The sequence below is a fragment of the Python bivittatus genome, unplaced genomic scaffold, assembly GCF_059951505.1.
Source record: "Python bivittatus isolate LINGU-HERP-01145 unplaced genomic scaffold, Pbiv_v1 ctg000590_np1212, whole genome shotgun sequence".
Taxonomy (NCBI): domain Eukaryota; kingdom Metazoa; phylum Chordata; class Lepidosauria; order Squamata; family Pythonidae; genus Python; species Python bivittatus.
Genome location: NW_028277086.1, coordinates 3,855,710 through 3,869,698, shown reverse-complemented (window position 1 = coordinate 3,869,698; position 13,989 = coordinate 3,855,710). Strand labels below are relative to the sequence as shown.

General features: G+C 40.7%; 1 protein-coding gene across 9 annotated transcripts in view; it reads right to left on the bottom strand.

Moving 5' to 3' along the window:
• Positions 1-13,989, bottom strand: part of TSNARE1 (t-SNARE domain containing 1) — a 311,118-nt gene that overhangs the window by 230,056 nt on the left and 67,073 nt on the right. For all 9 annotated transcript variants that reach the window (XM_088148899.1, XM_088148893.1, XM_088148901.1 and 6 more), the window contains one exon: positions 4,032-4,155. In XM_088148899.1, the coding sequence (XP_088005025.1) occupies positions 4,032-4,116 (85 nt within the window). In that variant the 5' untranslated portion in view covers positions 4,117-4,155. The remainder of the gene's footprint in view (positions 1-4,031; positions 4,156-13,989) is intronic.

Here is a 13,989-nt window from a genome sequence, read left to right as displayed (position 1 = left end):
TGGGTCTACTTGATTTGAAATTGTATTTTGCAACTTGCTGTTTGGTTTGCATGAAAGAGTGGGTGCTGCTGAGAAATAGAAGGCTCTTGGTGTTTGAAGGACACAATGTGAGATTTGGGCAGCATGGATATTTGTGGTATGACAAAGTCAAGATTAACGTGGATTTTAAAAATCATTATGCTAGATGTGCCATATTGAGACTATGGAATAGATACAAATCCAGGTTGTGCCCAAAAAAACCTTTCTGGCTCTCAGCACAAGAAGCATTTTATAGACGAGAAATAATAGGCAGACACAACTTATTGTGAGGTACTAGAATTTTGGCAAGGGGAATGTAAAATAAAATCAAGAGAAGAACCAGTGGCAGAGGGATAGAGTTGTCAATGGTTTTCTTATTTAGTTATTAGAAAGATTTAAAGTAGACAAAAGAGTTTATGGTTTTAACATTGTAAGACTGAGTCTGAAATAGAATTGTGTACAAATGATGAACATGTAATTGCTAAAATGTATAAACTTGTATTGAAATTAGAAACAGAAGAAGAACAAGTGAAAGAAATCATGATGAAGTAGGCTAAAAATTTTGGTTATAACATACAGATGGAACAATGGGAAAATAGGTAGTTGAAAGGGCTGAAACTTACACGATCCTATAATCTTAAAGAGAATTTTTATAAATGATGTACCATTGGTATATGTCACCAGAGAAATTGTCTAGAATGTATAAAGGCATTTCAAATTTATGTTGAAAATGTGAACAAGAAGGGACATTTTATCATGTTTGGTGGACATGTAAAAAAGCTAGAAGATTTTGGATTCAAATACACACACTGATTCAGAGGATTTTAAAAATTAATATACAATTGAGACCAGAGGCTTTTCTTCTGGGATTGATGGGCAAACAGCTGGGAAAAAAGTCATGGAGCTTTGTTCTTTCATATGATAACTGCAGTGAGATTATTTATGCACAAAGATGGAAAGATTCAGCATTACCCACAATGGAGGAATGGATGGTGAAGAGGATGGAACTTGCTGAGATGGCCAAGTTGACTTCTTTGATTAGAGAAAAGATAATATCTATGTCTATTGCTGACTGGAAACCCCTTATGGACTTTTTTCATAAAACAGAAAAAAATGAACTTATGATCTATGGTCTTGATAATTAGATAGGTTAGATTAGAGAAAGAAGAGAGTCACAGTGTAACTTTAGAGAAAGAGGTAAAACTACAATTGTACTTATCACTGCTGTAAAGAAGATGAGAAGCTACTTCTTTATATCTTTTTTCTTTCTTTTCTATTTTTCTTCTACCTTTTTTCTTTCTGTACTTTAGCCTTCTCTTTTATTTATTTCTTTTCCTTTTCCTTTTCTTTATTTTAGTTTGTATTAGTTTTTACCTTCCTTTTTAAAAGTTTGTTATATATATATAACAAACATACATGTACACATACACACACACACACACACACATATACACACATACACATATACATACATACAGTGGTATCTTGGGTCACGAACGCTTCTGTTCACAAACAATTCAGTTCACGAACAGCACCGTTCGCAAAATTTTGCTTCCGTCTGCGAACTCCGCATCGGGTGACGAACAGGATCCGCGGCCGTTTTCCCTGCCGTGACACGTGGTCGTGGCTTCCTGTAGGGAGGGGGACTCTCCCTCCAAACAAAAACCACCTCCCCACCCACCTTCCTGTCCTCCACGCCAGAAGTCGCCTCGAGCAAGGTTAGTGTTCTCTCTCTTCATACTGTACTTTGTGTCATATTTTTCTGGGTTTTTTTAAAAAAAACATATGGTTAACCATATTTACATTGAACCTTATGGGAAAATTTGATTCGGGTCACGACCAATTCAGGTCAAATTAAGTTCGTGACCCGAGGTACCACTGTATATATATATATATATATAGAGAGAGAGAGAGAGAGAGAGAGAGAGCGCAGGGGAGAGGTAGGAGGCCCTGGTGACAAGGTCAAAAGTGAACATCAAAGATGATAATATGTTCAAGTAGTTCAGAGGAATAACACCAATGATGGTCAACTGAACATGTTCTGCAGTTGAAAAGTGACTACAGAGTGGCTTTTTCAGGCTACTCCTTAACACAGAAGTGTTTAGCACCATACCAGAGTAGCGCTCTCTCTTTGTGCAAAACATTTGCATGCAACCAGAGTGAGTTTGGAGGAATGTCATAATTCTACGCAAACTCACCTTCCCCCCAGCCCTATCCCTACCTCATATTAGAGAGAGCAACTGGTGAATGCTTTTCTCCCCAGCAGGTCATGCCTGAGGGGAAAGGAGAAACCCTTGGGGATCTGCCAGTGGCCTTCCTTCACTTTTCTCGCATTAGATCTCTTGAGGAAGCGCCCTGGACGAATGCTTGTTAATGCAACCAGGAGGAAGATATCCCAGACAGAATCCACCCCATCCCTTTCTTCCCTCTTTCACTCCCACCACCACATGGTTTCAGGAGGGTGAAAAACAAATAGAAAACAGAAAGGGAGCTCCTAAAAGAAGCCTTGGTTCCATGCAGTCCTCTAGGACTTTGTCCCTACTTTGGAAGTAGGAAGGGACGGATTACCTCCAATGCTGTCTTTGCATGAAACAAGTACTGTAACTACAAGGGGATTAGTTTAGCCCCAAATAATTCAGGGTTTGCTCTTGGTGGTAATTGTTTTCACACAACACCCTAACCCCCATCACAGTTAAGCCACCCTGTGATTAAGAACAGCCTGCCAGGTGAACTAAGAAAGGAATCACAGTCCTACAGAACACCTACAGTGATTGCCATTCATACTTTCTTGTCTCATTGATCACAGATATGCGACTTCCCTCAATCTGAGGCCATTCCAGTTTTGTGCCATGTTTAGGGGCTCATTTGGGATGGGAAGACCATGAGTTGTCAGAGGTGAAATGAGTGCCTTCAACATCTGCAAGTCTTCAGGCATGCAGGTAGCGTCTTACAAGCCCTCAACCATTGAGATACAAAAAACGGTTGGGTTGCATACTGCCCCAACAATGCGTGTTTTGTATCTTTATCCTAGATGTATGCCTTTGGTGGCATCATTACATGTCTACTTTGGCACCTGCTCCCTCCCTTAGGCCACTTCAGCTACCAGGTCCATCAGATTATTTCTTTTTAGTCCCTATTTTTTTAAGTATAAATGATCTGACTTTTATTCCCCAGGCTAAATATGGATGAAAATGATATAATGCTTCAGATCACCCACATCTTCAAATTTTGCAACATAATTTTCAGCTTACCAAACATAATTTCCTACATGCTGTATGTATAAAAGCATACAAAAATATAGATATCAATTAATAACTCCTTGAGGATGCTTATACACCATTATTGATTTTGTACTGATTGTACATCATAGGAACAATCCCTGTAGTTCCTAGAACTGTTGTACTGGTTTTAGGCTCTGCCAGATCTATCTATCTATCTATCTATCTATCTATCTATCTATCTATCTATCTATCTATCTATCTATCTGTCTGTCTGTCTGTCTGTCTGTCTGTCTGTCTATCTATCTATCTATCTATCTATCTATCTATCTATCTATCTATCTATCTATCTATCTATCTATCTATCATATTTATATAGTCACCCATCTCACATAAAGTGACTCTCAGATATCATTGGTTCATCCATAACAAGGTAAGAACAGCTCTGTTGGATCCAGGCAAGATCCAACTTAGTCTAGCTTTTTGTATTTCACTAGGCAATCAGATGCCTCTGGGATGCTAAGAAGAGGATGGAGACACACCCTTCTTTTGCCATAATTTCATTGCAGCTGGTATTCAGAGGCATGTTGACCCCAACATAGAGGTAACATGGTGTCTTTAAGACTTATAGTTGTGATACACTCATTAATTCTGAATTTAAAGTCAGCCTTTGGATCCTAACAGATGCACTTGGATATGTCTGAGTTCTATTACCCATTAAAACAATAGTTATAATATAAAGAAAAGAAAGACAGGGTAAAAAAATCATTGTATGTAGGTCAAAGTCTAACTTACCTAAAGGCTGATATCCTTGTCTTGATGGTCCTCCAAAGGTATTCCTGCTTCCAAACCCACCTCCATCAATGGATCCATAAGACATCTTCCTTAGACACTTCTGGAGATAGGCTTCCTTTCAAAACTATAAGAAAAAGGGAAAACATGTGAAATAGCTATTTAGAAACTCAGAAAACAGAGAGAAATGGAAAAATACCAGAAAATTTACTAGTGTGAATGTGTTGTTGTCACCAAGGGGGTGGGGGGTATAATGGGTTTTGTATTTGGGATTTTTATTCCTGTAAACCACCTGGAGTCACTGTGAGTGAGTTGGGCAGCCATAAAAATTGCTTAAATATATAAATAAATAAAAACTAGTTTATAGGACCTTCTCATCTAAAGAATGCCAGTGACTGACAAGCTCAATCAAACTGCCTTATTAGTTGACGTAGCTCCATCTTGTACTTCTGTGCTCCATAGGACCAACTGACCATCATTACCTGGGATTGGAAACTACATGGGGTTGGGTCTTTTTAGTATTTGGATGATACTCCTTGTTTTGTCTCCCTTAAGTAAAATAAGGAGAGATTTCTGATATAAACAGAAACCACAGACTAAGCCCCACCTATCAGATTAACCAAGTTTTCAAGGAGTTCATACAATCATTAGTTTTTAGCTGATGCTGCCTGGCATATCACAGGAGAGAACCTAAGAACATAAGCAGTGTCCTGCTGGATCAGACCCCTGGCCCATCTCCTCCAGCAGTTTGTTCTCACCAACTGCCCAAAGAAGTCCACGAGTCTCCCAGCAGATGGCCTTCAGAAGCAGTCCCGTTGCCATAAAGGCTAAGCATCATTGATCCCCAGGACTTCTATGAATTGGTCCCAATCCTTTTTGGAAGCCAGCCAAGCTAGTAACCAGCCCCACATCTTGTGGTAGCAAATTCTAAGGTTGACTTACACCTTGTGTAAAAATATATATTCTTTTGTCTGTCCTGAAAGAGATTCAGAAATGCTTTTGTTTATTATTTATTGATTTAGGAAGTCTGATCCTATTGCCAAAACAGTCCTGCATGTCCATGAAGACACAAGAAATTGAGCAAAGACATTCATCCTTTTACTGGGCAGGTCTCTGCTCTAGATCAGAACCAAAAAGTGGTAGGATTTCAAACTAAACTAAAAGAGGGAAGGAAGGAAGGAAGGAAGGAAGGAAGGAAGGAAGGAAGGAAGGAAGGAAGGAAGGAAGGAAGGAAGGAAGGAAGGAAGGAAGGAAGGAAGGAAGGAAGGAAGGAAGGAAGGAAGGAAGGAAATTTTGAATGAAGAAGTGAGATTTAAAACACAAAACCAAGTTATTATTTTGGGGGAAAAAACAAGAAAGCAGGAGCACTAAAGCAGTTGAGTCTCTATACGGAACATATACCAGAATAACAAGAGGCCATTAAAATGGGCTCTTGTTATTCTGGTATATGTTCCAGCATAATCATATTTTAATAAAAGGTTCTTATGCTTCCAATTTGAAGACACCTTCTTATATGGAAGGAGCAGGCAATCCCATGGCCGGACTGCCCCAGACACTTCTGTGTTACATCGCCTTTTAAGAGTTGAGCATTTAAATCCTATGCTGAATTTCATGCTCTACACCAGTGTTTCTTAAAGTGTGGTCTGAGGACCCCTGGAGGTTGCCCCAAACCCTTTCAGGGCTCTACAAACTCAAAATGATTTGCCAGATACTGAAGTGATTTGCAAAAATGTCAAACAATGTCACTCTTCTCATGGTTATTTTTAATTTGTTAAAAAATATAGGTTTCGTTCATGAAAAATATTCAATTTATGTTAAGATCTAATGAGTTTAATATTGTTATTTTTACATGATTCAATAAACAAATATTTTGCAAATGCATCCATTTAAATTTTTAATATCAATTTCAATATCAAGAATGGTAACCCATGGAAACAAAAGCTCTTTTGGGGTCCTCCATCATTTTTAAAAGGGGGAAGGGGTCCTGTGAGCAAAACATCGAAGAAACACTACTCTGTACTAATTCTCTCTTCTTTTTTTTTCCATCCTGCTTTTAACTCCCAAGCCTATAACCACTTCGCACACCTTTTAGCCAGAAAATGAGAAACATAGCTTGTTGCCAGTAAATTGCTGTCCAGAAAGATTCAGGGCAAGTTAATCAAACACAGGTTAGCCAGTTGCAACGGACAGACGTTTACTCAGACATCTACTTTTAGTGCAAGAATTTAGCAGATTCTGGCTTGACTAAGGCTCTCAGGCTGGTCCTTCTGCTCTGCAGTGAGTTATTGGGCTGGGAATCACCTTTGCACAGGATTTGCAAAGCCACAGCTCATCCCGGGGAAGCCTTTCTAGGATCTTTCTTTTTTAAAGAAGCAAACTTGCTAGACTGTGCTCCAACACTTCCCCTCCCTTTTCTTTTTCATCTTCCGCTCGCAGGGAGGAGTTCACAGAGTCTCCTTTGGGACAAAGATTTTTGGGCTACAACTACGACGACCTGTGAAAACATCTAGCTCGGGTGAAAATTGCTGTTGCCATCGGCCAGTGAGCCAAGGTTAGAGAGACAAATAAAAATATCCCCTTGGCTTTTCCCGTTGGAAACAAAGAAATTAATCCATTGTTTTCAAGGGTGGGGGAGGACAAAAGATGTTCTTTTTTGTCCCTTTTTGAGTGTTCGGAAGCTGAGGACGATTGAAGGGCAAAATCAGGCTTTCAGCCTTCTGAAATGTAGGGCTCTGAATTTACCCTTCCCCAAAATTCCCCTTCCAGAGAATTACCCCCTCCATAATTCTGGCATTCCCCCAAATCTCCCCCCACCCCAACTTTATCCACTGGGCCTTAGGAAGCCCATAAAGAAATAATAAAAAATTAAAAAGTGTGCTCCAGTCCCAGGAAAGTTGCCCACCTCTGTGTTAAAAAAGTGAGAAATAAAGGAGAGAATGGGAATGTGCTTCTCTCTTACAGTATGTATTTAAAAGTAAAATATGACCATTTTAATCATAGGTGCCTACAGGCATATACATATTCAGGCATGTGTGCATAGGTTCTCACTTTTCCCTTATTTGATCTTACTTGTTACAATTTTGTTACTGAAGTTTTAAAAGATAATCTTATGTTGATATCTTGATAGCTATAAAGCTCTTGGAGTCTATGGAAATTAAGGCACTGGGTAATTTGCATTAAAAAAATAAATAAGTAAACCACCCCATGGGCTGGAATATCATTTATTTACTCTTGCTAAATCTGTATCCTGTCTTTCCTCCAAGAACTCAAGACAACGTTCATAGCAACCCTTCCTCCTCTTTTCCCCACAACCACCTTGTGAGAGAGGCTGGTCTGAAAGAAAGGGACTGGTCCAAAGTTATCTAGGCAGACTTGAACCCGGGCACCACTCCGACACTTTCACCACTGGTGAGTTTTTCAGCTCAAATTGCACTTGAACCAGGGAAAAATTAATAAACATAGATAAAAATCACCAGCGATAATTCAGGAGTGCAATGCAAAAGTGTGTATGCTCAGTCCTCATTATCCGCACATTCTGTTTCCACGAATTCGTTTATACGCTTCTCTAAAAGCGTAACCCATTTTTCGACAAACGTGTTCTCAACATGGCTACACAGGGCCGTGCGCTGTGTGAAAAAACATCTGAGACCCTTACCACGCAGCATCGACACAAGTTACACCAAGGGAAACTGCGCTCTTGTTCTTGTGGTGTTTGCTGGGTTAACAAATCTCCATGTTCTGATAATAGTTGATGTGTTCTCACTAGGATCAATGCTTTAATAACCACAGTTCTGTTTCTATGGGGATTTTCAAGAACATAACCCCTACAGATAATGAGGATTGAGTGTATCTGCTTTCTAGCTAAGTATCCCCAACAGTTACTGGGAGTCAGGTGGCATATAGATGTAATAAATTGTCGTTGTTCTTGCTATAATTATTATTACAGGTAGTCCCCAGGCTAAGAACGCCCGATGACCCAGTTAAGACTGGAGCCTATTGTAGTAAAATTTGAGTTAAATATACAGTGATTTGAGTTCATTACACAATAGTAGTTATACAGTATTATACAATAATACTGTTCCAACTTACATACAAATTCGACTTAAGGACAGACCTTGGGAACGGAACTCATTCTTAAACTGGGGACTACCTGTATTATTAACTTGCAATACCCAAAGGAGGGAAGATGAAAATGCATAAAGAAGCCATCCGTATTGCTATTAAAATATGTACTAGTACATGTCCTGTCCCATGGATGTTGAAGAACAGTTAGGGTAGAGGAGTACAGAGATCACTGTGAAGAAGGTATGGGGCAGCTGTTTAGCTAACTTGAACATAGTCTGGAAAGGCAGGAAGGGGGGAGGAAGAAACTCAAGACTGCCTTGCCTTGACTCTCTTGGGTGTAAGAGGGAGGGAGAGAGGAACTGTCTGGCTTCCAAGATTCTGTTATCATACCCTATAACAAAAAAGGAGAATTGCAGGAGCTCTGGTGGAATCAGTTTCCTGACCTGGTGTAGAGAGTAAGAAAATAATATAATATTTTATTGAGAGTGCCTATAAGAACACAATCTTGCAAGTTGGATTGTGCTGGACCTCCTCCCTCTTATATTCCTGTGAATCAGGGAGGTGTCTGCCTGAGCCCCTTCTGAATATTATCTCATTGCTCTGGATTTAAAAAAAAAAATGTTTCAGCCCGTTTTGCCTAGGTATATCTCCATCAAGGTCATCTTCTTTACTCTCCACATCTGGCCTACCTCAAAGAGCTAACCAGTAGCATACATAGCATGACATGCCAAACAGGAGAAAAATTCTGAGTTGTGTCCCCTAAAGATCCTCAGCACAGTCTAGCAACTTTTTTAGAAAGCTTTTAAACCAACAAAGTAGTGTTTCTCAACCTCGGCAACTTGAAGATGTGTGGACTTGAACTCCCAGAATTCCCCTGCCAGCTAGCAGGGGAATTCTGGGAGTTCAAGTCCACACATCTTCAAGTTGCCGAGGTTGAGAAACACTGCAGTAGAGCATTGCCAATCAAAAAGTTCAGTAAAATGGACCTGCCCACGCTTTCAAGGTGAGCTCCCTTGGCTACAAGGGGATTTGCCAGTTGGTTTCTCCCAAGATGCTTTCTTCAGCTGCCCCATCTAGCCTACAGCTGTGGGAATCTTGGCAGTCTCCCATCCAAGTACTAACCAGATCCAACCCTGCTTAACTTGCAATCAGCCTTGGTTGTCCTCGTGCTGCCCCAAATTGACATTAAAAGGCACACTTAAGAAACAATGACTGCCACCTTGTAGGGCTGCTGAATCTCAAATATGATTTCAGTATACCTTCCTGTGTTCCCATGGTATCTCGGGGGGAAGATCCTGGCATATATATATATGTATATATATATACAACCTTCTACCAAGGTGCCACTATATATATATATATATATCGGGGGGAAGATCCTGGCATATATATATATGTATATATATATACAACCTTCTACCAAGGTGCCACTATATATATATATATATATATATATATATATATATATATATATATATATATAGTGGCACCTTGGTAGAAGGTTGTGTGACAATGTTCACACTTGGGATGCAAGTTGATTGTGCATCTCCAGGGAGAGAGATCCAGAGTGTGACTCACTACAATACGTGCCCTGCCTTACATATCACAGATCCAAACATCAGAAAAATTAAATTCTTTCAGCTGCATCATTTCAGGATTCCTCACCACTCCTGCCACAGATTAACTCCTGGAGGCTGAGTTTACTCATACAAAACCAGTGGACTTGGTAAAGGTAAAGACCATCTCAAGTCAAACTGAATTCCTAGTTACTTCATGGACATATCTAATAGCTTAGGCAACCAGTCAGATGTAGCCTGCCTGCCTGCCTGCCTGCCTGCCTGCCTTCCTTCCTTCCTTCCTTCCTTCCTTCCTTCCTTCCTTCCTTCCTTCCTTCCTTCCTTCCTTCCTTCCTTCCTTCCTTCCTTCTTTTTTCTTTGGAATGGAAGATATTTCTCATACCCAAATGCTGGGGACATAGGAACAAGCACTTTGACTTCCCAGGAGCATTTCTGAGCCTTCTTGGCAACAAATACAGAAATGGTTCACCATTCATTTCCCCACCTCCCCTGTGCCTGGGATTCTCCTAGAAAATTTCCTGTATTCCCAGTCCTCCCTCCCTCCCATCTTTTGTTTGTACTGAATTTTTTGTGTCTGAACTCCTACACTTGTTTATCATCCTGGGAGTTCCTGTTGGTCCCCCACCCATGCACTGACCAGGACCAGCTTTTTGTGAGATTACCCAAGATCCGCTTGGTGTTGCTGAGAGAACTGGGGCCTGCTTGCAAATTTTCACATTATCTCTATGGAGCAGAGTCATATTTTTAGAGTAAGAAATGCTCACACTCTCTCTGTCTCTCAACCTCGACCATTTCTCAGCCTTCTGCAATTGCCTGTCAATCATTTATTACCTAGAACACAAACATATCACAATATTGTCTTCCACATCCATTTATAGCCATCCAGTTCTGATGATAGATAGAAAGAGAGAGTCAGAGAGAGAGAGGAGCACCGTCTCAGAATAATGGTGAGGTCACTTCACTGCCTTCAGCCATACCTTATGAATGTCAGAGGTCAGTCGACAGGATATGTAGGAGAGTATCTTTTTAAAAGCTCTGGCTTTAAACAAATAGGTGCCTTCCCCCCCTCCACTTTCTATTAAACAGGCTGTCTTCTTCAAGTCTTTCAAGAAAAGTGCCTGGGGTGTTTTAATATGCACTGTGTCAAAATCCTGTGGATGGATGAACTGCCAGGGAAGAGCTGTTTGACATGTCTCAGGCATCATCTCATACCACAAAATGTCATATCAGAAATCCCCACTCAGCACAAGAATAGATTGACCCCCAAGTCGTGGGGAAGGATCTTCCAATCAGATCCTTTCACCACCTACCTAAAACTGAAAGAAAGGGATTTGTTTTTTTCAAACTTGATTCTAAGACAGTTCTCTTTAACAAGAGTTTATTGAGCAGAAATGGATGCAAGAATTCCAACAACGGAATGATTTCCCATCTCCAACCCACACTTCCAAGGCAGAGATGGCAGAGATGTTCTGATTTTCTTTCCAGCAACCATTTAATGATCCAGTGGGGGTCTTTTCACTGATAATAGAGAAACTTGCAGCTAGTTGTGTGTGTGTGTGTGTCTGAAGATGTTACCTAGCTGGGTAATGAAACGTTTGCAAGAAAACAACCAACCTCAGAGAACCCCAAGGACTCCACAGTTCAACCTGAGCTACCATATTCGCTTCTATTGTGTGTCTTTCTGTCAATCTATCTGTCTGACTGTCTATCTCTCTCTCTCCCTCCTTAATCAGGCTGGGAACCAACTCTTACACCAACGTCCCACAGGAGATCTGCATCACAACACATGTAAAAAAGGGGGAGGGCTTCAACTGCCACTTGTTATGTTTTTTGACCTCTCTGAGGACCCTCCCATATCAAGCCCACCTCCTCTACCCCCTTTCCCTCTTGGGGCTGGAGAGTCCATTCTCCACTCCTCCATCCTATGAAAAACAGGTTGAACCACAACATCTGGCACTGTGATCAGGTTTGCTCTTACTCAGAACGAACTCCATTGGCCCGCTGGTTTCCCCAGCAAAGACACACCTGGTTAGGCTGCCACGTGAGCCTCTATCATGAAACACAACCTCATGTTTTCTGTGCTTGAGATGACTCCATTTGCATCCTTCTGCCCAACTTCAAACTTCTCTACCAGCAAGCTCTTTAGATGTCCAGCATGAAAAATCTCCAGGACACACATTCCTCACGGAGCAAGAGGAGGGAGGCAGGGAAGAAAAGAACAACCAAACAAACAAGGGTTGTCAGGAAGAAGATGGGGAAAGGACAGACATGAGTCTGGCCACTTTGGGATCCCTCCCTTCCAGCCATAGATATGCAAACTCCTTTTGTAAGAGAGCATCTTTAAGGAATGCAGTGTTTGACCAAAAAACAAAGTTCCCCACACTTAATAATGCTGCATCAAAAGTTGCAGATCAGATGGTCCATGGCATGTCTGCTCCCTTATCAAAGAACTCGCTGCACACAGAAATTATTTGTCAAGAAGAGTTTGTTGTGTCAGACTTCTCCCTCAAGTTTGTAGGGGGGAATGTTTTAGCAGAGACAGAACTCCATCTGCTAACCGAAACAGCAGAGTTCATTCCAACTACTACTGTGTTGTCCTGCTGATTACATTAACTGACCACAACTTTATTTCCTTATGTCATTGCAAAATTCCAGCTGCCTTCTACCTTTCTCTCCAGCTTTTTCTTACCTTCCTCTTGCCTAGAAAAGGAAAACAAAGCAATTTCTTTTTCAAACATCTTTATAATTACTACACAAGCGCTTGGTTTAATCTATTGAATTTCTCTGCCCATGTATGGGATCTCTTATTATTTTAGAAAAAAAAAAGAAAAAAAAGAATTACCACTTTGAAATCTGGTGTTTATTTGTATCCATTTCTTTTTCCATCATGTCATTCTTTTATTTCATTTTCCTTCCCAAATGTTATATGTAGAACAGGTTTAATCTATCAGCACACTGAGCAAACACAGAACTATAGCATATTTCAGTGAACAGCAAAATTAAAATCTTAGGCATTGCAGGAATTCCGGCATTACCCATCTCCTCCCTGCTAGTGAATTATGAATAATGCTATGAGTTGGAAGTAGGGTATAGAAAAATAGATGTCTCCTCCATTTGAGAGACAGTGTGAAACGGTGGATGCAATACTAGATTACGAATCCCCATTTAGCACTGAAGATTACAAAATAGTCTTCGTGCTCATCCACTCTTCTCTCACTGTCTAACCTACATCACACAGTGGTTGGGAAGATTAATTTATAGGAACAATACGTACTGGTGAAAAGTAACAATTCACTACTTGGGGCAGAACAAGAAAGTTGCTTAGGAGAACTATGAATACTGTTTTAAAAAATATAATAATATTGTAATCCCTACACCGAAGCATTGACAACTAGAACTTTTTCAGTTCTTGCAACCACAAAGAAAGTCTGGATGCCATGCAACGTATGAACAAAGGCTGATCTGATCCTTAGATAATGGATCTCTGAGTGCAGTTGGTTTATTTTTAAAAGTGGGGAAAACTAAGAGACAAGCTCCGAGTGCCAAATTCAGGCAGCCAAGCGTAGCTTCTCCATCACAGCTGAGATTCTAGCCTTTCAGAATAACAGATGGAGATGTTTACTGATTTTATCTTGTCCAAATCCTATCCAAGATGTTTCTCCTGAACTGCCCATATTCATTTCAGGAGCTGTCTGGGGCAGCCAGGGCATCTGTGGGTGGTGGTGGTGGTGGGGTCGACAATGTCACATGACAGGCACAACCACATGATTGAATCTCTGCCCCTTTTAATGTCCGTATGATGTATGCAAGGCATATTAAAAAGGGGCAGGGCTTCAATGGCCTGATTGCACCCAGCCTTTCGGTGTCATTGACCCACCCTGCAGTAGCCCCTCATCCAGGAACACAAATGCTTCTTGGGGAAGAAGACTTTGCGGGGAAGAATTAGCTAGCTAAGAAGTATTAAGTGTCAGCTTTCTAGTTAACATCAGCTTGCTGTTACTGTATCTATTTCTTTTACTCACTTCGCTATTCAGTCTCCTGATGGACATCATTTCACCAGGATTATTGGCCAATAGCTGCTTAGGGTCCCTCCAGATGGAAGTAGGGATAAATCACCTAAGTAAATAAATGTGTCTGGGTTCTTGTAGGCTCCTGCTTGTGTCATCAGGGATACCCTCAAGCCAGCAGTCTTCCATTGGCCTTTTTTGATGATTTTTCCAAGCACCAGGTTCTTCTCCAGTGAATCTGGCCTTTGTATTGTATGTCCGAACTATCTAACCTTTAGCTTCATTATTACTGCTGCTATTGAACGGTCTGGT